Source organism: Haliotis cracherodii, unplaced genomic scaffold (assembly GCF_022045235.1).
Source record: "Haliotis cracherodii isolate W230 unplaced genomic scaffold, xgHalCrac1.p SCAF_4, whole genome shotgun sequence".
NCBI classification, from domain to species: Eukaryota; Metazoa; Mollusca; class Gastropoda; order Lepetellida; family Haliotidae; genus Haliotis; species Haliotis cracherodii.
The window spans coordinates 61750698-61775815 of NW_027266297.1; the positions used below are offsets into that span (position 1 = coordinate 61750698).

The 25118-nt window shown below is 40.6% G+C and overlaps 1 protein-coding gene across 1 annotated transcript in view; it reads left to right on the forward strand.

Moving 5' to 3' along the window:
• The window catches only part of LOC139478892 (orexin receptor type 2-like), a 51416-nt gene extending 40493 nt beyond the window's left edge, over nucleotides 1–10923 (forward strand). Inside the window, exons 2-7 of the mRNA XM_071261568.1 lie at nucleotides 205–583; nucleotides 2834–2957; nucleotides 3925–4049; nucleotides 5232–5315; nucleotides 6910–6937; nucleotides 8886–10923. Of these exons, the coding sequence (XP_071117669.1) occupies nucleotides 205–583; nucleotides 2834–2957; nucleotides 3925–4049; nucleotides 5232–5315; nucleotides 6910–6937; nucleotides 8886–8961 (816 nt within the window). The 3' untranslated portion in view covers nucleotides 8962–10923. The remainder of the gene's footprint in view (nucleotides 1–204; nucleotides 584–2833; nucleotides 2958–3924; nucleotides 4050–5231; nucleotides 5316–6909; nucleotides 6938–8885) is intronic.
• The last annotated feature ends 14195 nt before the right edge of the window (nucleotides 10924–25118 follow it).

The window sequence follows — 25118 nt, forward strand, 5'->3', positions numbered from 1 at the left end:
TCTGTTCTTCTTCTGTATTGGTATTTCCTACTACACAAATATATGTAGATTCACGTATGCACACGCAACGTTTAATAATGCTTGCGAGTATGGGGCCAAGGGTGTCCCTGGTCGTATGACTTGATGTAAATTCTCTTAAAATCATTATTTTACCAACAATTCTTGTCATTGATTAGTCACTCAAAACGTGTCTTTTCTTTTCAGACTGTGTGTGTCATCGTCTCCATCCTGACCCTGACTGCCATTTCTATAGAACGATGGTTTGCCATTTGCCATCCTTTGTCTTTCAAGGAAACGAAAACACGAGTGATCATGGCGCTTATCTCCATCTGGGTGACAGCGCAACTTGCCGCAATACCCAGACTGTTTATTATGACGGAGAATAACGACCCGATGATACCCCGCAATCTAACCGTGCTGCTTACGTCGTGTTCTCCTGTAGCTGCCATGAAAACATTTGCCTTTCACTACGAACTATTTGTGTTTGCAACTTTCTACATTCTCCCTATCATCGCTATGGGATATACATATGCTAAAATCGCCTTGTGTTTGTGGTCAAGCATGAAAGCTGGGCAGCTGACTGGTAAGTTTCGTTGCGAGGAGGGAAGGGTGGTCACTGTAAGCTACTATTCACTGCTTCAAGAAAGGTCATCGAGTGTTCACCCTTCAACAGTAGTGCATTATGAAAACTCGTAGTTAATCACGACATATCATGAGATAATTTTTGGATTTGAGGTTTCACGATATACGGCTTTTCAATTGGACAACACAATTTGACGTTCATACGTTTTTCAAAAGAACGTGTTTACACGACCCACCCTAGTAATCAAAATTAAGGAATCCACATACAAATGTCGTAGTATCGACTCGATCCGTGTCTAGGGTGACAGTGATAACCAACAGCAATCTATGAATTTACCTTTGTGTCTATTTGACACGTCGCAAGCTCCGACGTACATACAGTTTGGTCCTCACTCTATTAAGGTTCATAATCCAATGAACTCACACAGAGTGAAAGTCAATTCTTAAATAAAATTGTATGTTTGCGGTTTCGTCAGCATATTTAGGGAGATCGTAACAAATCACTCTTATTTAGTCTCATTTACAGAAAAATGCATATACAAAGCCATTATTACCCGTGTGCGTTTCCGTATCGTAAATATCATGTATAAAATTGTAGTTTGCGAGTCTTTTGTTGTTTCGAATATATGATTTAAAGGTACGGAAACACGTGAGGATAATAATACCTTTATCATATAACATTACTATTAAAATAAGACGTAATTTCACTCAGTGAAGAAGCTTTAGAACCGCGTTATATAGTGCCAAATGACATGTAGCCATCGTTCTTGCCATGTTTAGGCGGCTCATTGAAAACCCGATATTCTAAGTATATTGGAAACGTTAATCAATAACAGTAGTTTATTAAGAAAGAAGGCATCGCATCGCTTGAAAATACGTCCTGTCATGTTTATCGGATTATCGCATCGACAAGACATTCAAACATGTATATGATAAACATGGCAATACGTCGTGACATTTCTTCTTTGCTGACAAAACACGAGCTGGGATTCGAACACGCGAACAGCGAATCTTGTCGCGGCTGCCTCTGCACACGACTTGTATGGCTTCAGGCTAAAATTGTCGTGTAGGCTGCTAGCGCAGCTGTGTGAGGTTCTGGTAACACTGACAGGATTTCATAATAAAGTCTCGAGTACCCACTAGACGGAACACGGTTCTCCTACTGGTCTCAAGTGGAGTTAAGTGCTCACAGTCGAATACATACAGAATTAAATTAGAGTTGTTTGAACATATTATGCAATGAACTACCTCTGCATTCGACAAAGGAGGCCATCACCGACTACACCAACATATGTGTTCTCGCTCAATTTGTTCCGAGGACTTACCAACGATGATCAAAACACCGAATCAGGTGGTTTCAGTAGGCATTACCTCTAACCTACACACAGTCTTTGACTCGACACGTCACAGGTCCAAGCTTGGTGCGGACGGAACATGCACATTGTGTAGCAGCGTCTGACATTTGTGGAATGCCTGGAGTGTTTGGATTACTCTACTCTAATTTTGTGGGCTGAGTATGCCATTGTCCTTCAAAGACAAAGAGATTCTCACTGATGTGACTTCTTACAACGTCATTACCTTATTTGAGACGTCATATACTTGTTTGATGGTTTTTTGCCTGAGGATGAAGCTAGATTCGAGACGAGAGTGTCATCATCATTTTGAAAAAAGGCAAACACGCTTTGAAGTTCTATACATGGTCTTCAAAGCATGTGTCGACATTGATTTAAACATTCAATTATAATCCATGCCGATAAACGCTGAAAATACAAACAAGAATGTTGACCTTTGTCAAATTGTAAGAACTTTGAAGAGTATATGCATATGCTGCAGAACGAGTTTTCAATGCTTTTTGAAAACTGTTTATTTTGTACCGGTATTTAACTCAACTAGTCAGTGTCAAAATATATGGTAGTGGGTGATCATAAAAAGAGAATCTTTTAGAGAAAACGAATTAAAACGACAGCCACATTTTAACATGCAATACATAACTTCTCTTTCGAGTATATATGTTCCATAGAAACATATCTCATTTCAAGATTTTTTACATCATATTACACCTACTAGGCTATTTCAAAATTAACGAGAATTAACAAACAGTTATTTGGCAGCACTGCGTTAAGTAGGTGACGGATCGATAAACTGTTGCTGTTTTATTCATCAGCTAGCATGTAGCTGTTGGCGTCATTAGAAGGAGTTTAAAGTTTGTATGAACATATATCATCGATTCAGCTCCCGTTATTTTTTTCAGAGGGTTCCCAAAACGCCGTCGCGTCGCAAGTGCGTGCCCGTCGTCGCATTGCAAAGATGTTGATTGTGGTGGTCGTTGTGTTCATCCTGTGTTTCCTGCCTGTGTACACCTGGAATATAATCAGGTTGAGTGTTGCTATTAATCCAATGATGAATTTTACAAATGAGCTTGAATTTCACAGATGAACATTGCTGCTGGGACTTGAGATTGTTATACTTTATCCTACACCAACTAAGCACACCCTAATCCCGTGGAAATCCGGCTTAGAATAGGTTTTCAACAAAATTGCTATTAATCCAATTATACATTTATTTTACAATTGAGCTTTAATTTCAAATAACAACATTACTTCTGGGACGTGAGATTGTTACACTTTATCCATGACCAACTAAGCTACATCCTGAACCCGTGAAGATCCGGCTAAGAATAGGTATTTAGCAACCCATGCTTGCCGTGAAAGGCGACTAACGGGATCGGGTGGTCAGGCTTGCCGACTTAGTTGATGCATGTCATGGCATCCCAATTTCGTGGATTGATGCTTATAATATCAATCACTGGATTATCTGGTCCAGACTCGATTATTTACAGACCGCCGTCTTAATATTGCCGGCATAGTGCTAAGTGCGGCGTTTAACAACAAAGAAACAAACAAACAGTACATCTTGATCACATGTATGACGGTAACTCTTAAACCCCATCGACCGCCTCCGTGGTCTTGTGGTAGAGCGTCCGCCCGGAGAGCGGAAGGCCCGGGGTTCGATCCCCGGCCGTGTCATACCAAAATACGTTAAAAGATGGTATTTGTTGTTACCCTGTCTGGCGCTCGGCATTAAGGGGTAAAACAAGGACTGGTCGGCTCGGAGTCAGTATTCTATGTCTGAGTTGGGTATCCATGTTAAACTGCGGCATGGTATCTCAGTGAGCTAGCACTATAAATCGGCATCAGTCCAGACTAGTACAAGCAGCCACACACGCATACACATATACACGTGCATGCAATATAAGTGCAATGATCTTGGACGCGACGTCAAACCCAATTTCACCTCGCCTTAAACACCATCAAGCTAATACACTCCACTGTACTGTTTCAGGATGTCCATACATGACATGGATTACTACATCGGCCCAACTACTATATCTATACTGACTCTGACCGGACACTGGCTCGTCTATTTCAACAGTGCAATTAACCCTATGATCTACAACTTCATGAGCGGTAAGCGTTACTCAATAAGTTGCTTTGTATTGCCGGGGTAGAATAGGTCTTCAGCAACCCATGCTTGCCGTAAAAGGCGACTATGCTTGTCGTAAAAGGCGACTAACGGGGTCAGGTGGTCAGGCTCGCTGACTTTGTTGGTGCACGGTCATCGATCCCAATTGCGTTGATCCATGCTCATGATATCAATCACTGGATTGTCTGGTCCAGACTCGATTATTTACAGACCGCCGTCATATAGCTGGAATATTGCTGAGTGCGGCGTTAAACAACAAACCAACCAACCAGCTTTGTATTGCCTGTTGTTTCGTTTTTTGTCTTCTAATTTCTATGACATAAAAATGAATTTCTTTTAGATCGTTCTGGAATCTATGAACGTGAATAGCACCAGGTATCATCACTAATTGATGTTTATGAATATAAAAAGTCAACGCCAAAGATTAAGCAGCCTCGATTATCCGACGAAACAGATTCCATTGGACACCAGGTACTCGCGAAAAGGGTATGGATGTCCTGCCCTTCCGGTAACATCTGCATAAAAAAATGTGTTTGTTCCTGGGCACCACACAGCACTACAACTGCCATACATAAACAGATGCTTATAATAAAGTCGGAATCAGCAGTTATGGAAACACCGCACGCTTATAAACAATGTACTTTCTACAAAATTTAGATCACACTTCGTTGAAGCGAACCCCTTTAACTCTATCAATCGCTGAAATTATGTAACATTACAATCATGAATCCTTGCGCTAGGTCTGCTCTGTTTAAAACTAAGGGTCATCCATAGTTCGAATGCTTGTTTAACCCGATTATGTTTTAAGGTTTGTTAGCACATTACCCGTGCTCGTGGGTTTCATCGAAGTTGTAAATGTGAGACCTGCATCACTTCGGTTTTCCTCCCACATTAAGCTGACACGCCGTTATATAACTGGAACGCTGTTAAAAGCGACGTTAAACCCAACTCACTCAAAGAACTCTCGTTTCATTGTAGCTGGGGCGTTGGAGTAGCCTAGTAGTAAGGGTTCGCTCGTCACGCCGAAGACCAGGGTTTGATTCCCCACATGGGTACAATGTGTTAAAAACCCATTTCTGGTGTCCCCCGGCGTGATATCGCTGGAATATTGCTACAAGCGGCGTAAAACCATACTCACTGACTCACTGTAGCTTGTTCTTTTGCAGGCAAGTTCCGGAAGGAGTTCCGTACAGCATGTTCCTGCTGGATTACCACGTGTGCAAGAAGGGGCAAAAGTTCGTACACCAACCGTGAGTCCTCCGTTTGACCGGAAGTGGACAGGAACTTCTGGCAGCCATCTTTATCGAACGGAAACGGCGAATTTCATTATATCTAAAAACCATTCCAAATTGTGTGTTTGAAAATATTTCAATACATCGTCAAACACGGAGGTTTCAAGATGGTTTATCACCTCACTTCACCGACTTTGCAGTCGCTGCTGACTTTATTTGAACTTTGTGATCGTATTACGTGTCACAAGATGGTGCTGGGGATGAGGGTGTTAGATTACACAATAAGCCCAAATGTTATCTCACAACTTGTATTCCACATTTTCAATATTTATATTTAATTATATTTATCGACTCAGATAATATGTAAGATGCTACCGGTTTGTAGAAAATTCTTCAGAAACATATCAAACATAACCAAAGCAAGTATGAGTCTATGACGCTTAAAACGACGTTTCAATTGCAAGTAACATTCCTGTATTTAATATTCCATACGCCTGATGCATGATAGCCTTTTACTTGAGAATGACTCCAATAAACCTGATTTGAGGTTTACTTTGTAAGGTGTTTGGCAATTAGAAATAAACCGTTTATACAGCAGTCAAAATGTTTCGATATTATAACTAACTCAGATTGAAATGCTTTTTGATTATATTTGTAGAATACCCTGGTGTAACGGTTGATCAAATTATTGGTGCATAGCGGTTGTCGATGGGCCGATGGTGATATATCAGTGACATGTAGAAATATTAAATGTGGCTCTCGATGTAAACAAACATAATTAACAAACATATTTGTAACCTTTACTTTACTTAGCCTCCAGAAGACATTACTATCCCATAAATCGTCATCAAGCTCCCATCTCGACAAATGCAGCATTAGGTAATGTTTGAAAGTAGTCATGGGAAGTTGTGTCACATGGGAAGTTGTGAATCATTCTATTCTTCTTCAGTGACACAGGTAGGCTAACATTTGACCTGAGCTTTTGAAAATCACTGTGTTAACAGTATAAAATTATTATTGTGTTATTGTATAATAGTATAAAAACAATCAACCTATACTTTGCAACTGGTCCTATTCCCCTTATTCCCATATATAAAGGCATTAGACACACACACACACACACACACACACCACACACCACACACACACACCACACACACAACACACACACACACACACACACACACACACACACACACACACACACACACACACACACACACACACACAAACACATGCACACAATTAAATTATATAAGCCCTACCTTGAGACTTTGCAAGCTGTTGCAACTGGCTTCATGTCAAGAAAATTGTATCTCTTCTGAAATATCTTTTAACAGATTTACAATCCGTCCACTGAACCACGATGCTTAAACCACAATATTTCCTTATATGAGCTATACGACATGAACTAAGGTCAATTTGAATTTACATGTTTCTTAGAATACTCGTTACAACTGAGAATTGAGGCCTACATAATCCTGTGATTTGACGATTTTTACAAAATGTGCCTTTTTGAATTGTTTTAATTTCGTTCCTAGCTCAGAAATTGATGCAAATATTTCTTATTGAAATAATACAACCAACATCAAGTTATGAATATATTTTTCAGACGAACTGGAACCATTATCCTCAAAGAGGTACGTAGCCAGTTTCCGTGTGTTTCTAATAAATATTGTAACCTCTCTTCTTGAAACAAAAAAAAGGATAAGAATTTAGGTTATTAAATATGTGGGCGTTGGCATGATAACATGTTTCTCAGAATCGCTGTCAGTAGTCTCACTCAAAACATTAATTATTACTAATATATCCCAGTAGCTCCGGGGACCCTATCAAAAGCCAACCAGATATTAATTAATCCTACTTGATCTAGAAATAGCCCAACCTGATACTGACCATACATGGCCTTCGGTATGTCTGTGATATTCCAATGATTATGATTATGATTATTATTATATAATTGCTGACTTGTGGTACATGCAGTTTAACGGCGTACTGTCTGTAGTTTGTTAAAGTTATCAAAGACTTTTTGCCTACTAGATTTCACCTGAGGTAAGCAAAAACAGATGACCCGTTTCATTAGCTTACCATTCAAATTGAAACAAATAGATAGAGTAGTGCTAGAAGCTGCCTAGAAATAAACATTTCTGTTTACATGGTACCTTCCTTGTTGTTTGGAGTGTAAATGTGTTCACAGGGCAGTGACGTAAATCGTGTCTAGCTTTCAAAGACTTTGACGTGTAATGTTGGCTCATTCAAGAGGAAATTTCGAAATTTCATCTCGTTTTGCTCTTAATGTGCAAACATCTCTCCAGAGCATGTTCAAGACGCTGCGTTTGTTTGGTTGATGTTTACTGTTGTCCTTTGTTTAAGTGAATAATTTGTTACGGCATTACATGTACATATGGTTGACGATTTCGAATAAACGAATCCAAGTAATTTTCCGTTGTGTTTTGAAGGGTGTTACATTTCATTTCTGATATTGTGTTCTGCATTTCGTGTATGTGCATACATTCATTTCCCCTCAAGTCGTTCATTAGTTGGTACATATATTCACAAGGTGATATGGTATCATATGAAATATGCAAATGCAAAATCGTTCCGGAAAAATACACATATTACCATCCCAATAGAGTTTGATAACATCTAAACGACAGCATCTGACCCTGGCTCTTTATAAAAGGGATAACAATTCCGAAGACCAGACTCATTTGGGGAATTTTTCTGGATGAAACTGACACTCTGTGATGTAATGAAACGTTGTTCAAAGCAACGATAAACCAAACTCACTTGGTAGGGTAGGGTAGGGTAGGGTAGGGTAGGGTAGGGAATTTAGGGTAGGATAGGGTAGGGTAGGGTAGGGTAGGGTAGGGTAGGGTAGGGTAGGGTAGGGTAAAGGGTAGACACAAAGACATGGATGAGCACAGATATTGTATCTACTGCATGTGCATTGTACCATGGTCTCAAGGTATAGAAATCCTGCTTAGCGCAGTTGTATGATGTTGTTTTACATGTTGTTGGATTTAATGACATATTTCATCTGGAAGGAACGTTTGACCATCCTTCTCTTGTTCTCTCATGCTATTCCTATCTTAAAGTTGTGTGTGTCTTCTCCTGTCATGTACATTGTGATTGTGGAATGTTCTGTCTTCTCTCCTTGTATATCACTGGCATGGCCAAGTCTCGCTATGCATCTTAATGTTTTGGCTTGTGTCGTGAGAAACAGCATGCCAAATCTGGTGTTATAATCTACAGTTTCGTTTGGTTTAATCAAGACATCCTTGATTACTATTTGACTTATTATTTATATGCCCCATTTATGGCATATAGATTTTTTTTTTTAAAGTGAATATATGTTTCGTTTTAACAAGTAACACCATACTAATAAAATCACTGAAGACGATACCTATTGCAATAAAGCTTCCACGAAACAAATACTTGATGTGACACACTTACTAAAAGGAAAGCAAATCACAATACATTATAGTCCATACAGTATATGTTTTCAAAGCTGATTGTACTAAACGGCAAAACTATAGCGCTTGATGTGTTTGTCTGGTATTCGATAGCATCATGTGTTACTTTCAGCGGTCAACGATACAGAGTGGGAGAGTATGACTCATCGGATGTCAGTCGCGTAAAGACATCAGTCACAGAAGCCTGATACCTTCAGTCGGGAGTACAGGACAACCACAGACGGAACCGTGTGGTCCTCCAGCCTAACGCACGACCGTTCCGGCAGTATACTTGGTGTAAACAGGAAGATACAATGCTGAAGTGTGTTTCGAGGATGATTGAAGTATCGTTTTCCATAAGGAGAGAACATAATTCACTTGTGACAAACGTAAAGGAGGTTCTTGTTAAAAGTCCACTTTGTGATCGAACTGTTGTCCACACACCCATAATACAATTGACGTTGCTCAATGTACATTTTACCTTGTCGACTGAAATGCGTACGGCCATAGGTTCATTAAGGAAGTGCCTGTATCTTTTTGAAACAGAGAATTACCGGTCGATGGAACCAGTAAAGAAGAGGCCTATACTTGAATCCGCGAACGAACAGGGATGTGTGACAAAGGTACATCATCATGTCACTATATCATAACATTGTATCTGTAGTGATAAGTGAGCATGCCCTAAGAACGATATTTTGACAGTGCTACTGGTCCGACTGACGAACTAGGCAGATATTTCTTAAATACGCGATACGACAGGGATGGTGTTCGAGATAATATAATCAAAAATCCAATTTTCTGCACCTGGTGAGCCCTTCATCTTACTTTGATGTGATGCTACGTAGCTGCATATTTACGTGTATATTGAACATATAAACAAAACTGTAACCCACTTTTCGTTATTGTATATATGGATTATGATTGTGTGAAAACCTGCTGCACTAATACATGGGCTACTCATATAAACTACTGACGGAATATAAAAAAACCTTTCAAAAGTAACTATCATATACGAAGACAAAGAGAGGCAAAGTGAAGCGTTTTATGTGCATGGGATCAACAAGAATGATACACAATTCTAGCGTCCTTCACACTGCTGTAACTCATTTCAAAGAGGGGTGAATATAGCCAGACAATTCGCTTCGACAAACAAAAAATACCAGGAAGAGTTACAAAAATATATCTTAAGAAACAAATAAGATATTTCGAGGGGGTCATTCGCCAAACAAAATTCTAGGGCACTGTTAAATAGAAGAAATCAGAGGACGTTTGAATTGTGTGCTTCTAAAAATATTATATTAAAGGTATGTCACATTTGTCTTTGCCTCTATATTGGTGTTCCCGTCAAGAGGATTAATGTGAAGTGGTACGATTTACATGTAAACTGAACAAACGTACGCGTTATTTGGTTCGTTAATCATTGTGATCTATAATGCACTCCAATTAATGAAGTGGGGCGGTCGGGGAGCCTAGTGGTTAAAGCGTTCGCTCGTCACGCCGAAGATCCGGGTTCGATTCCCACATGAGTACAATGTGTGAAGCTCATTTCTGGTGTGCCCCGCCGTGATATTGCTGGAATATTGCTAAAAACGGCGTAAAACCATACTCACTCACTTAATTATTGAAGGTTCTATGTTTGACGTATTTACATCATAATCACATCGCTGTGCCATAGAGCTATATATCCTGCACAACACGTGCAAGCAATACACAACAGGACCATGCTTCAGTGTGTATAATAATACCGCCATATATATATGTTGGTAATGAATAACAATCATTGTTGTCTTGTGACGTCACGGTTTGCTTTCGTACATCGGTTAATGACCAGTGTTTTTTCTGCAGGTCGCTAAATATGACATTTACAGAGACACTAATTATGTACATATGTTGATAATTTTACAGGTGTGGGACATTCGTAAAAGTCTGAACCATGAACATCAAACTATTTATAGATATTGGTATGTACAAAATGGAAACGTATTAATGTTTTGTTGTTAAAGGTTTACCTGTCTGAACTTCAACGCTGTTTGCTAGCTTTTGTAAGCGCATTGAGTCATGTTGACATTTAAATCCAAGCTATTTTATCGTTCAAATGTATTTTTCTTGGATATATACGCGTTCAGTGAAATGTGACAGTTTTGTTTGAATGTAACCGTGCGATATATTTATTAAACCGTTTATGAAAACTGTGTTTTGTTATGTCTGTACAAATATATGAAGCAAGTAGCATCCCATACACCATGGATTGGTGGAACCAACAGGTATTGAGCTTCTTACCACAGTCTCCAATGATTGTTGTATTGCATACTATGAAGTAAGTCACAATATCGGTTGCAGATAATCGAGTCTGGACCAGACATTCCAGTGATTGATATCATGAGCATCGATCAACGGGAATGGGTGAGGTGAAATGGGGTTTAACGTCGCGTCCAATATTATTGCACTTATATAGCGACGTGCATGCACGTGTGTGTGTGTGTGTGGCTGATGTACTAGTCCGGACTGATGCCGATTTATAGTGCTTGCTCACTGAGATACCATGCCGCAGATTAACATGAATACCACACTGAGACACAGTATACTGACTCCGAGCCGATCAGTCCTTGTTTTATCCCCTTAATGCCGAGCGCCAGACAGGGTAACAACAAGTACCATCTTTTAACGTCTTTTGGTATGCCGCGGTCGGGGATCACACCCCGGACCTTCCGCTCTCCGGGCCGATGCTCTACCACTAGACCACGGAGGCGGTTCAGTCTCCAATGATTGTTGTATTGCATACTATGAAGTAAGTCACAATATCGGTTTTACCGGGAGGATCCGGGGTAGAATACGTCTTCAGCAACCCATATGCTTGCCGTAAAAGGCATCTATGCTTGTCATAAGAGGCGACTAACGGGATCGGGTGGTCAAGGTCGCTGACTTGGTTGATTCATGTCATCGATCCCATTTCCGTGGATCGATGCTCATGATATTAATCACTGGAATGCCTGGTCCAGACTCGATTATCTATAGACCGCCGTCACAGCTGGAATATTGCTGAGTGCGGCGTTCAACAACAAAACAAAACACAATATCGGTTGACACCTTATGTAATAATATCTTAAACTATCAATTTCTCTTCTCGTGTGTTGTAATTTTAGATATTTGTAACCTTATTTTATGTCGTGTGGTTTATGTATTTTAATGAATGTATTTTAAGCGATAGTAATTGTATATCATTGTATTCTGACAGATACAAGCAGGCTAATTAAGTGATTACCACTTCATCAGAGAATTGATGACATTTTACCTAAAAGGGCCAGTCAACTATTTGGAAGAGTTGTACCAAACTGGTCAACATCTAAACTACGTGTAGTAACTTGTTTGATAGGCATTACTTAGAAGTTGACGGGTGACAAGGTAGACACAGTTTTATGGATAACAACTTCTTTAATACCGTAAAAAGCGACGTTTTTGTATAGATCCTTATTTCGTTGTCAAGCAGGTCTTGTAAATGCAGTAATTATAACCGGGGGGAGACGGGTGATGTTTTGTTTCAAAATAATTGCTAATTGCTTTCGATCTAATGTCGCCACAAGTTTAACATTTTTATTACTAATTGAAGTTTAAAAAATGCAAGCATGTCACTTGTCATAATCAAATTTTAATTTTTTCTGAAGGTTCCCCAAATTTGACTCTTTTAGTTTGGTAAAAAGTGCCCACATCATTTCCACCATTTTCTTGACATTACCAACGTTCATATTAGCTCCTTGTAGCAAACTGCGCACAGTGGACGATGATGAATTGAGTGATTGAGTATGGTATTACGCCGCTTTTAAAAATTATTGCACTTATCTAGCAACGTGCAATCACGTGTGTGATGCCGATTTATAGTGCTAGCCCACTGAGTTTCCATGCCACAGTTTAACATAAATACCCCACTCAGACTCAGTATACTGACTCCGAGCGGACCAGTCCTTGTTTTTACCCTTAATGCCGAGCGCCAGATAGGGTAACAACAAGTACTACGTCTTTTGGTATGACGCGATCGGGGATTGAACCCCGGACATTCCGCTCTCCGGGCGGACGCTCTACCACTAGACCACGGAGGCGGTCCATAACTGTAACCCTTTACAAATCTTTTACTATTTTGAGACAGAACTGAGGAATCTCATGATAACGAGAGACATTTACAAAGACTTTATGAAGCAAGACAAGATAGTCACACGCATCAAATTCGCTTTGCATTCTATGTTAGTTATACATAGAGCTGCTACACAAATTATATATTTTCCATGACCGCCTCCGTGGTCTAGTGGTAGAGCGTTCATCCGGAGAGCGAAAGGTCCGGGGTTCGATCCCCGGCCGCGTCATAACAAAATACTTTAAAAGATGGTACTTGTTGTTACCCTTTCTGGCGCTCGGTATTAAGGAGTTAAAACAAGGACTGGTGTGCTCGGAGTTAGTATACTGTGTCCGAGTGGGGTATTCATGTTAGGCTGCGGGATGGTATCTCCGTTGGCTACCACTGTAAATCGGCATTAGTTCGCACGAGTACAAAAAGCCACACCCACACACGTGATTGCATGTATATGTAATACCGTAAAAAGCGACATTTTTGTATAGATCCTTATTTCGTTGTCAAGCAGGTCTTGTAAATGCAGTAATTATAACCGGGGGGAGACGGGTGATGTTTTGTTTCAAAATAATTGCTAATTGCTTTCGATCTAATGTCGCCACAAGTTTAACATTTTTATTACTGATTGAAGTTTAAAAAATGCAAGCATGTCACTTGTCATAATCAAATTTTAATTTTTTCTGAAGGTTCCCCAAATTTGACTCTTTTAGTTTGGTAAAAAGTGCCCACATCATTTCCACCATTTTCTTGACATTACCAACGTTCATATTAGCTCCTTGTAGCAAACTGCGCACAGTGGACGATGATGAATTGAGTGATTGAGTATGGTATTACGCCGCTTTTAAAAATTATTGCACTTATCTAGCAACGTGCAATCACGTGTGTGATGCCGATTTATAGTGCTAGCCCACTGAGTTTCCATGCCACAGTTTAACATAAATACCCCACTCAGACTCAGTATACTGACTCCGAGCGGACCAGTCCTTGTTTTTACCCTTAATGCCGAGCGCCAGATAGGGTAAAAACAAGTACTACGTCTTTTGGTATGACGCGATCGGGGATCGAACCCTTGACATTCCGCTCTCCGGGCGGACGCTCTACCACTAGACCACGGAGGCGGTCCATAACTGTAACCCTTTACAAATCTTTTACTATTTTGAGACAGAACTGAGGAATCTCATGATATCGAGAGACATTTACAAAGACAAAGCAAGACAAGATAGTCACACACATCAAATTCGCTTTGCATTCTATGTTTGTTATACATAGAGCTGCTACACAAATCATATATTTTCCATGACCGCCTCCGTGGTCTAGTGGTAGAGCGTTCATCCGGAGAGCGGAAGGTCCGGGGTTCTATCCCCGGCCGCGTCATAACAAAATACCTTAAACGATGGTACTTGTTGTTACCCTGTCTGGCGCTCGGCATTAAGGAGTTAAAACAAGGACTGGTCTGCTCGGAGTCAGTATACTGTGTCCGAGTGGGGTATTCATGTTAGGCTGCGGGATGGTATCTCCGTTGGCTACCACTGTAAATCGGCATTAGTTCGCACGAGTACAAAAAGCCACACCCACACACGTGATTGCACGTCGCTAAATAAGAGCAATAATCTTGCAGGCGACGTTAAACTCCTTTTCACCTCACCTCCATTTTCCATGTACGATAAATTTCCTTTTCCCAAAATGGTACGAACAGAACATAAATTCAGCTGATAGATCAAGGAACCAAACCGTTTTGATTTGCCACGCCGGGATTCTGGAGGTGCGAGTGACCGACAGGTGGTTCGAGAATCAAAGCTTGGTGTTATATGACTTTTTAAGTTTTCTTACAGTTGCCCTGCTTTCTAACAACAAAGCGCTTGAATTACCATCCGTTGAAGAAATTTCGTAAATAAAGATCTTGAGCGTTGCTGCTGTTGAGCGTTTGGCAAACACAACAGCAGGAACATTTGGTAATGCGTATGCATAGAAATGTCAACAATGCCCAACAAATCGAAACCAGATTTGCAACCGGTTTCGATTTGGTCCATTAACGAAAGAAAGTTGCTATATTTACACTTAAATACACGTTTAACGCGGTTTATAAATACAATACCACACTCATTCTCATTTGACGCCGTTTTTACGAAACTCGTGATACCATAGAAAGTCCACTCGTTTCGTAAAAGTGGTATCTAACCAGAGTATGTGAAGTATTCGCTATGTATTACTTGCCCGTGAAGAGATACAGCTGTATTACACATTGTGTAATACCAAAACGCGTGCTTATGTACTCTCGGAACACGTTTCACGAACAAAATATGAAAGCTCTCGACATCCCTTGGCTTATTCAATGACATTGCGTGTGGCGTTGATAGATCACTGAGAGGAGCTTATGCACACTCGATCGCCCCAGCAACATTGTTGCTAGGCTGACGTCACATGGCATTGATTCGCCAAATGACCTTGGAACAAAATTCCACAAATTACGTCATCGGGTATTGTGACGTTATTGTAAACTTTGAGATACAAGGCATGTTCCACTTGGCGATCGTATTGTAGCGCAACGACAGTCGTTAGTCTATTGTAAGTTAAAATATGTGAGTTGTGATAGTCTTAGCCCTACGATAATTATGTGAATTCTATAGGTGGACCGTTGTATGGTATTTAATTCATAGGTTTAAACTTTTGACGTGTTTGAAGTATTATTCGGTTAAACTCAATTGGATTATGCCGTGGGTCGTGTAGATGTCAGCCTATTCATACTCAACAGTATAATTCAAAAAACGTTATAAATGGCAAGTAATAAATAAAATACTAAACTCGCTCCCGTGTAAAAACGATTTTATGAAACTCGTGAATATATATAATACATGGTCATATCTTAATATCCTTATCTCAGAGACTGGAAGGTCATGTCGTTACAAAGTCCTGAACGCTTATAGAATTGAACATCTATTTCTGGCATGGTTATATTACCAAGAAATGCTTTTCGAACGAAGGGATATGCCTCTAGGTTTGATTTTGGCTCTACCAATGCTCTAATAAGACCATCAAATACCATTTCATCGATCAATTATTGCTAAAATCCGCCTCGCGCACATTGTGACGCACACCAGTCGTGTAACCAGTAGTACGTCAGGGTTGGCCCGTGTACCGACGCTGTGTGTCTTCACTCTGTGTGATGGAAAACGAACACTCCTCTGTAATTTAAGAGGATTAGCACTTGGCACCAGAAGCCTTAGACCTATCAAGGTGTGTTCCAGTAGAAAAAAATCGATTTCCGCGCAAGTCTAAAACTCACCAGGCGAAGCCCACGGCTGTAACGATGCATGCCTTGCGTGTTTGCTTTTATCCCAAATAATGCTACGATGTCATTTGGAAATTTACTCTTACCGAAATCAATGGTGTTAAGAATTGGACGTCTTACGAAGTGAAACTCACAGATATAAGCAAATATTTTAATCACTGAGTATAAAGCACTGTGAGATACGACAAGAATGCAGTATCAAGCCCCAAGACGCTCAGTTTAGTGATGAGTTAGTCTTGAGATTAAATGTGCAAAGTTGAAATACGAGTGAGTGAGAGGAGTGAGTGAGATGCGTATATAAAGTAAAAGGGCAATGTCTTTCTCAAATGTGTGATGATTCCTATCTCAGTCAGCAATGCAACAAATTTATGAGGGCCACCTTTACACATCGCCAATCGGTGACTGAAAGTATGAGTAGTGACCAAGGCCATCGGAACACAGCAAGACACATAATTAGGAAAGCAACGGGCCGGGCCCAAGGTATTCCAGTCAGCCCTTATCTCAAACAGGACATAATTGGCACATATACTAAAACGTTGATCATATGACCCTATCATAAACGAGGTGTAGCAGAAAAGTTCTGTTCCTAACTATGATGGATTTCGTTGATGGAATCGGTTGCTAATCATTTTTCGACATAATCCCTCCGACGTCTACCTAAATCCTGGATCCCATTGATGGAGAAAGCTTCCACCCTCCCATCAATGGTCTGACCTTTCAGAATATATACCAGTGGTATGCTTTTGAATACCAGAATTCCAGAGCCATTACCTTGCCAGACGATGGAACAGACTTTGCCTTCTTTGTAGATATATCCACGGCTGTATAGTGACTGATCGGGGTGAACCCAAGACTCATCCAGGTTTACAAATCTCTCAAGAAAATCAGTTAGGTCTATTTCAAAAATACTTCTCACGAGAAATGAACGTGGAACGTTTCAGAGTTGGAGTCAGAAGATTCAGAGTCTGGAGCTGAAACGTTTCTCTTGCCCAATTCATTCTTCAGAATATTCCCAACTCTCTCGTTTGAGATGCCTACAGCAGTGGCTATGTGACATGAGGCGAGTCGTCGTCAATAATCATATCATTTCCTTTGTGCAAGCAACTGAAGGTCTTCCTGATTTTTTCGAGACTCCCTGTTCCCCTCTTGAACTCCGCCGACCACTTCTCTTAACTGTGGAAAGGAAGGAGCATCATCCTGGAAAAGTGACGGCGGTAGCCAGTCATGCCGATTTCCATCAACCGAGAATAATATAACGTCACGTTGATGCCTGCAGAAATGTGCTTCCTGGTTGTGTATTGGTTCAAATGCAGCCTGTACGTAAGGGGAGTATTGTAAGTTATTCAAGCATACTGTTAAGGGGTCACTATACATCTTTCAAAGTTAGACTCAGAACTTTTCTGGCAACCCTTCTTTCGAACATTGTGAAGCAGCCAATATCATTAACCTCTTAGACGGGTACAAAAGCCATCTTCCTAACATGGAGGTTTGGACAAGTCAGTGGCTAATACGTAACCAAGATCAAATAACCAATATGTAACCAGACACGCACGGCTAGATTAAACTTACTTTACGTTTTATTGTTCTTGTATTGTTATAATATTTATTATCATTATTTTTATCTTAAGACGTTGTAAAGAATTATGAATAGCAAACACCTATTGTTATCAGTGATTATCAGTAATCAACACTTACAATTTCCGACGATAATTTGCCTTTTACGCCGAACGGAATCTGTTTCGGCAGATACTCGAATTAATTATTCTCTGGCGTTGATATATACTGGTATATTCAAGAGAAAGGAAATCAGGAACCCATAACGCCATTATGTCAACAATCTGCCTCACTGTCTTCATGGATCTCATGGCATACTTACCACTCCAATCTATTATCCAACTTGTGTCAAGACATTAACTGTGTTGGTTGGTTTGGTTGGTTTGTTGTTTAACGTCTGTAGATAATCGAGTCTGGACCAGATAATTCAGTGATTAATATCATGTACATAGACCCACGCAATTGGGATCGATGACATGCATCAACCAAGTCAGCGAGCCTGACCACCCGATCCCGTTAGTCGCCTCTTACGACGAACACAGTCACCTTTTACGGCAAGCATATGGGTTGCTGAAGACCTATGCTACTCCGGATCTTCACGGGTCTAATTGTGTTGGCATGAATCTGATCATATTAGTCAACCATTATCCATTCTTATATAATAAGAGCTGTTTCACAATTGAACACTAGACAGGCCAGGAAAACTCGTAAAAATGAGATTCGTTACCGCTTTCTGGTGAGAGGATCTGGCGTTCCGATAACAAGCAAGAAGCCCTTTCTTGAGAAACCTTTATCAGTTCGTTCCCATTCACATACAGTTATTTGTGGCACCCTCCTGCGGTCAAGTGCCCATTACACAACTCGACCACGGTGTGTCAAGAAGAGGAAACATAGCTGCAACAAGGCAGAGATCACGTCCATGTGTTATGTGATGTAAGGGGTTTAGTTGGAGGATCATAGGCCAGGTGTGCGGTACAATATTGGACAGAAATCTATATAGGGATCAATATTCCGCTCGTCGCGTTGGGAGATCACTCCGGGCAGATAACCCGTTGACAGCACATCACTCTCGTAGCAGATATCCAAATCTCTGCCTGTGGATCTACTGATTACCAGTCAACACATTTCATAGGTTGAAATTATGTTCTTGCTAAATGCGATCCGATCAGATCGATGAAGTTCGCAGTGGTGAAATATATTAACTTTAAATGTCTTCGATTTTCACTTCTTCCAGTAAAATCGATGTTTAAATTGCCTCAGAACGGTTCTGCTGTGATTATCAGAAAAGATTTGGAAATACATCGTACTGCACATTGCATATGCAAAATATATACTCCCCAAAAGTGTTCGGGATCTTGAAACGTAAATCTTGTGATCGGTCGTCAGAATAAAGATCAGCTTTCAAAAATGCCTGTGACAGAACCTGAATATAACGCCCAACACACTCTGAACATTGGTTGGTTGGTTTGTTGTTTAACGCCACACTCAGCAATATTCAAGCTATATGACGGCGTTCTGTAAATAATCCATTCTGAACCAGACAATCCAGTGATTAATGTCATGAGCATCGATCCACGCAATTGGGATCGATGACATGCATCAACCAAGTCAGCGAGTCTGACCACCCGATCCCGTTAGTCGCCTTTTACGACAAGCATAGTCACCTTTCACGGCAAGCATGGGTTGCTGAAGACCTATTCTACCCCGGAATCTTCATGGGTCAGTCTGAACATTGCATGTGGACTATGCAATTCGTGTGTGCGCTTGGTTGGGATCATTTGTATATTTTGACTCTTCAGTGAAAGGAGGTCAAATCGTACTGAGCCATTAGTTAGGTCGATTTTCATTCACCACCGTAACACGTAAGCTCTCTAATTTTGCTTTAATGTATTATTGCGATCAGAATGGGAATGCATCGTCTACAACATGTTGAACGCCTAAGGGATACAGGCATGCTTTAAACTCACCCATAGGCAGCCAATAAGTTAAATGTTCTCAGTCCGTGGTTTGCAAACTTGGGAACAGGTTTCTGTAGAAACAACACGTCAAGTTAATGAGCCCAAACAAGCAATCAAATCACTGGTTACTTGTGCCAGGCCACCAGGGCTCAAGTTACCAGGGCTCAAGTTACCAGGGCTCAAACTGGCTTATACAGGCGCTACCAATACATACTCTAGGTACACACTGCAGATGTGTATGGGAAAACAGTATGAGTGCTTTATATAAAGCGGTGTAGATGTAATGTTATTAAAAATAACAACTGTCTGGTCATTTGTTTGATTTATATTTTATGATAACAAATTCATTGACAAAGCCAAAACCTGGAAACATGAGAGTGTGCGACACGCCATAAACGAGGATTGGTTTAAACTCAATTAACAATGTCAATACCCGGTGTGAGTACCTCTTGCGTTGCTACATCGGGGCAGAAGAGGTGCATTAAAGACAACAAATAATTGATAACAGCCCAGTGGATTTTGTTCAAAAAGCTAGTGATGCCGACTAGTTCAGTTCCTGTCGTAGGCGCCGCGCCATCTCATCCCAGACATGGTCTAGGAGGGAGAGGTCTGAAGAAACATCCGGCAATGGCAGAACAAAACATGTTATGCTGCATCAAACTATCTGTTGCAACACGTGCTTCATGTATTTTCCTGTTGCAACGTGGTGTTAGGTTCCTGCCTTAGCACAAAGAGTAGACCGTGAACTCGAACGGCATCGTCCCGGTAAGCTACGCCTTTCAAATTGCCATTAACAATGATGAGTTGTGTTCTTCTAGGAATTGTAATGCCACCCCATACCATTACTGTTCCACCCTCAAACTGACGACGTTGGGTATCGCAAGCATCGTTAAAACGTTCGCCTGAACGCATGTTGACCCTTGCACTACCATGAGAGCTGTCCAGATGAAAGCTCCTCTCAGCTGTGAAAAATATACTGCCCTCGTACTATACTGTCTACACCAACCTGGGCGTGCCTGGCGATTTGCACGACGTCAGGGCCGGATGTTTTTCTCCAGCAACCTGTTGCGTACGGTTCTGCCACCAATTGGTCTCGACCCTGGACTTAGCCGAGCTGTTAATGTCCCAGTTTGGTATTGATTCCATAGATGCACAAAAACAAACATGGTTTTCTTGCTGAGGCTACTTCTTGCTGAGGCAAGTCATGAGCAATGCTGTAGATAAGGTGAGGTGAGGTGAAATGGTGTTTAACGTCGCGTCCAAGATTATTGCACTTATATAGCGACGTGCATTTACGTGTGTGTGTTTGTGTGGCTGCTTGTACTAGTCCGGACTGATGCCGATTTATAGTGCTAGCTCACTGAGATACCATGCCGCAGTTTAACATGAGTACCCCACTCAGACACAGTATACTGACTCCGAGCCGACCAGTCCTTGTTTTAGCCCCTTAGTGCCGAGCGCCAGACAGGGTAACAACAAGTACCATATTTTAACGTCTTTTGGTATGCCGCGGTCGGGGATCGATCCCCGGACCTTCCGCTCTCCGGGCGGACGCTCTACCACTAGACCACGGAGGCGGTCCTGCTGTAGATAAAGTCTCCAAAGAGAATATATAGCGTTTCGATGATCATATACAGGTATATATCTTAGTTTTGCGCCTTTCCTGTTTCCAGCATACACATGGCGCGTAGAGGTTCATTCAACAAGCCCTGGCATTGATTAATCGATATTTACTGTTGAACAAAAGTGTTTTATGGGCACCTGACAGCTTAACAATTGTGTGTTATTCACTTTCTAAAATCATGTGTGTGAGTATCATGCTCCCAACAAACACGGAAACATTCAAAGTGTGTGCCGTGCATTAACGTTTGTATTGTGAATCACGGCCTTGAAGTCGAGGAGATTTCTTCAGGAATGTGTATTGATTGATGCATTACTTGATTTCAGAATGAATTTATTTTAGTGAACTAAATATGAACGCAGTTACTTTTCCCGTTAGCAGGTACTGCAGACGCCCTGTGTACAAACACTGCAGACACACGCTGCAGAAAACACAGGATTCGTACACACTACAGATACACGTTGTAGATACACACTGTAGGTACACATTGTAGATACACACTTCATATACTCAATGTAAATACATTTGCTCCTTCGTTGTCTCACGCCGCACTCAGAAATATTCTAGCTATATGAAGCGATCTGTAAATAATCTAGTCTAGACCAGACAAGCCAGTGATTGACATCATGATCATCGATTGGAATACGATGACATGCATCAACCAAGTCAGCGAGCCTTACCCCCAATCTCCCGTCAGTCGCCCCTTAGACAAGCATAGTCGCCTTTTAGGGCAAGCCTTGGGTGCTGAAGACCTACACATTCTGCATATACTCACTGTAGATACACTCGGCAGATGCAACATGTTTCAACATAAGAATTACCTAGAAATGGTATCATTTAGTTGAAGCATACACTATGCATTCGTGCATACATACATACATACATACATACATACATACATACATACATACATACATACATTTTTGTGGAATCGAAAAGCTCAAAACATGTGCATCGTAGCTGTATATGTAAACCTAATTCTCTCTGTAGCCGTTCCTGTATGATGTTTTAAAGCAAACTCAATAAGACGTAGAAACATAAATACTTCATATTGAAATATTCGGTCGACATTTGCCATATGTCTGAAACAAACGTGTCTCATGAGGTAAGCGATTTCCGAATGTTCTTAATAAGTCTTAGCCCGTGGCAAATGTGTACCCAGTAGACGTGATTGCAAAATGTCTACTGACTAACATGCAACTTTCCTTGTATATTCATTCCCACGGAAGTTGAAAAAACAATTTCTGCACCCACAGTCTTTGAACTCGCTTACCTCATGAGACACGTTTGTTTCAGACATATGGCAAATGTCGTCCGAATATTCCAATATGAACTATCTATGTTTCTACGTCTTATTAAGTTTATGTATGTAACCAGTATGTATGTGTGTGTGTGTGTGTGTGTGTGTGTGTGTGTGTGTGTGTGTGTGTGTGTGTGTGTGTGTGTGTGTGTGTGTGTGTATGTATGTATGCACGAATGCATAGTGCAGTAGGACTATCACTGTTTGGACGTTAACACGGATATGTACACAGAGACTTCAGCCACATAGCCTAGCCCACAGCCACCAGCTGATGAATCTACTCAATCAGGAGACAGTATTAAACTATTTGATTTATCGCGGCCTACAGACCTGTAATAAGATCAAGTCGACCTTAGTGCCACTGTCGGATTCCCTCTGACACTGTTAGATTAATCAGGACATGATTACCACCAGGATTAGATTACCTGATTAGGTTGATAGGTAATTTACATGATTGTGTTAGCATCGATGTATCCGTACAAATACAGGATGTCCATATGGGAATAATGCTCGTTATCGAAGCAGGTACATCCATGGGTAACGTAGAACACGGAAACCTGTTATTATCTCACGATAAAGGTAACTAATGTCAGCATACTGCGTGACCACAATGCATTATTGACAAACTAGGTTTGGTCAGCTTATAATACCATGGTCTGGATATTCTGAGGTTACAGGACACTTCCAACTTTCCAGTTTTACTGTACACTTCCAACACAAATGGATTTGATATAGAACAGAATTAATACACTGATTGATAAAAAAAGGTATCCAAGGTTTGGTGATGAAGGATCAAATATATGTAGTATGCAGAACGTTAAAATTATTTGACAGCGGCTGTTCACATAATCAACTCGGCAAACATTTATTCTGACATAAATATGAAAATTGCTTCTGTAAGAAGCACTGCAATTAGAACTGACAAATTCAATTATGGTTTCACGTCAGATTGTAAATCTTTACCTTTCAACAACAAATCCTTGTCAGTGCGGGAAGTTAATGTTTTAGCTGTCAGTGTTCAAGGTATTTTGAAAATTAACAATAATATGTGACGTTTGTGTGCGTTGCTTTCCTTTAAAGTTTGATAAATGAATTTGTGGAGACCGGAAGTCGGAGACACTTTGTTTTCGCTCAAAGGATGAACATTTTCAGTCATTTAGGTGACAGCATGATTGTCATGAAGAAGTCTTGTGATGAAGAACCAGACCATTACAAGCGACAAATAAGATTATTAAATCACATTCCCCCTAGGAACGGCTTATTCTTTCAGAGAGAACAACCGGAGCCTTTGAAGTGGGGGTTTCTCATGAGACAAAGCGTAATGTCAAACTCTGAAGAGAAGATGCGTGTATTGTAGAGACAATCGTTGACTGACAGATATTTGTAGTTACACTGTGTCCTCCATGGCCAGGTTATCATAGTCAGTATATTAGCATAGGCTGATGTCGTCCTAGATCATTATAACTGAACCTTATTCGGGATATAAGGGTGTGTGGTTAATACTGCGATATTTCAGTTCTATTGCGGCCTGTCGGAGGAATTCCAAAAGTGGCACCTGTCGTGTATGTTCCCACTTTAGTAAATCCCACAGGCTCGGAAATGAGGTAGACAAATCATTTCCCGCTGGATTCGGACCCAAGACCAGTATATTCTTGGAGTGGCCCAACTCTGTTAATGAGGGTGCACTGGTACGTAATCATCGCGAGGCTCACGAACAGGAATATTCACTCGTTGTTTTACTGTTATCTTCAAATCCAACGAGCGAATCAACGTGATTAGGGGTTGTCAACTATACAAATACAGACGTTTTATACTTGCTCAAAACAGGCAGATATACCATAGACTGACAGCTAAAGCATTAGATGAGGTCCGAGATACAAGTTGTTAGGAAGCATTGTCTGCCCATCAACCAAGGAGATAGGGGACCACAGCTTTACGTCACAGACAAAAGGTGAAGCATGCCCTTTAACATTATCTTTGTCGGGTTATACGTGATATGAATTTTATCTGCAAGGTCTAACACTAATAGATGACTTCCGCTTATGTAATTTATTTTGTAATACGATTGAGATAGGGTTGAGTATGAGTGAATTGCCTTTCACTTAAAATTGTGATGGTGTAGTGAATGCAATTATACGGGATAGTTGTTTTTAATATGTTAATCACAATTTTCTGATCGGCCACTCTTACCATATGTATGTTGGGTGCCGTCTTTTTTATACGTTTATCTATTTTTAAGGTACTAGTGCACCGTATCAATCAAACTATTGCGGGGCTTATTCTATTTTACTGTAATGGTCACGAGGTTGAGCATCAGTCACAAACGTTGATGTTGTTTTCTGATATTTTATTCTTGTTACTCAATATATAGCCCGTTACATATGTTATCTTTAATGTAATAAGGCAGTGTATTTTATTGTTTAACACTGATTGTAACTGTATTACATTGTTTCTGTTGATATTCGATAGAGTGTTTGGAGAGTGATTAGTCGTTAGGAATGTGGTACTATTTAACGTAAGCAGT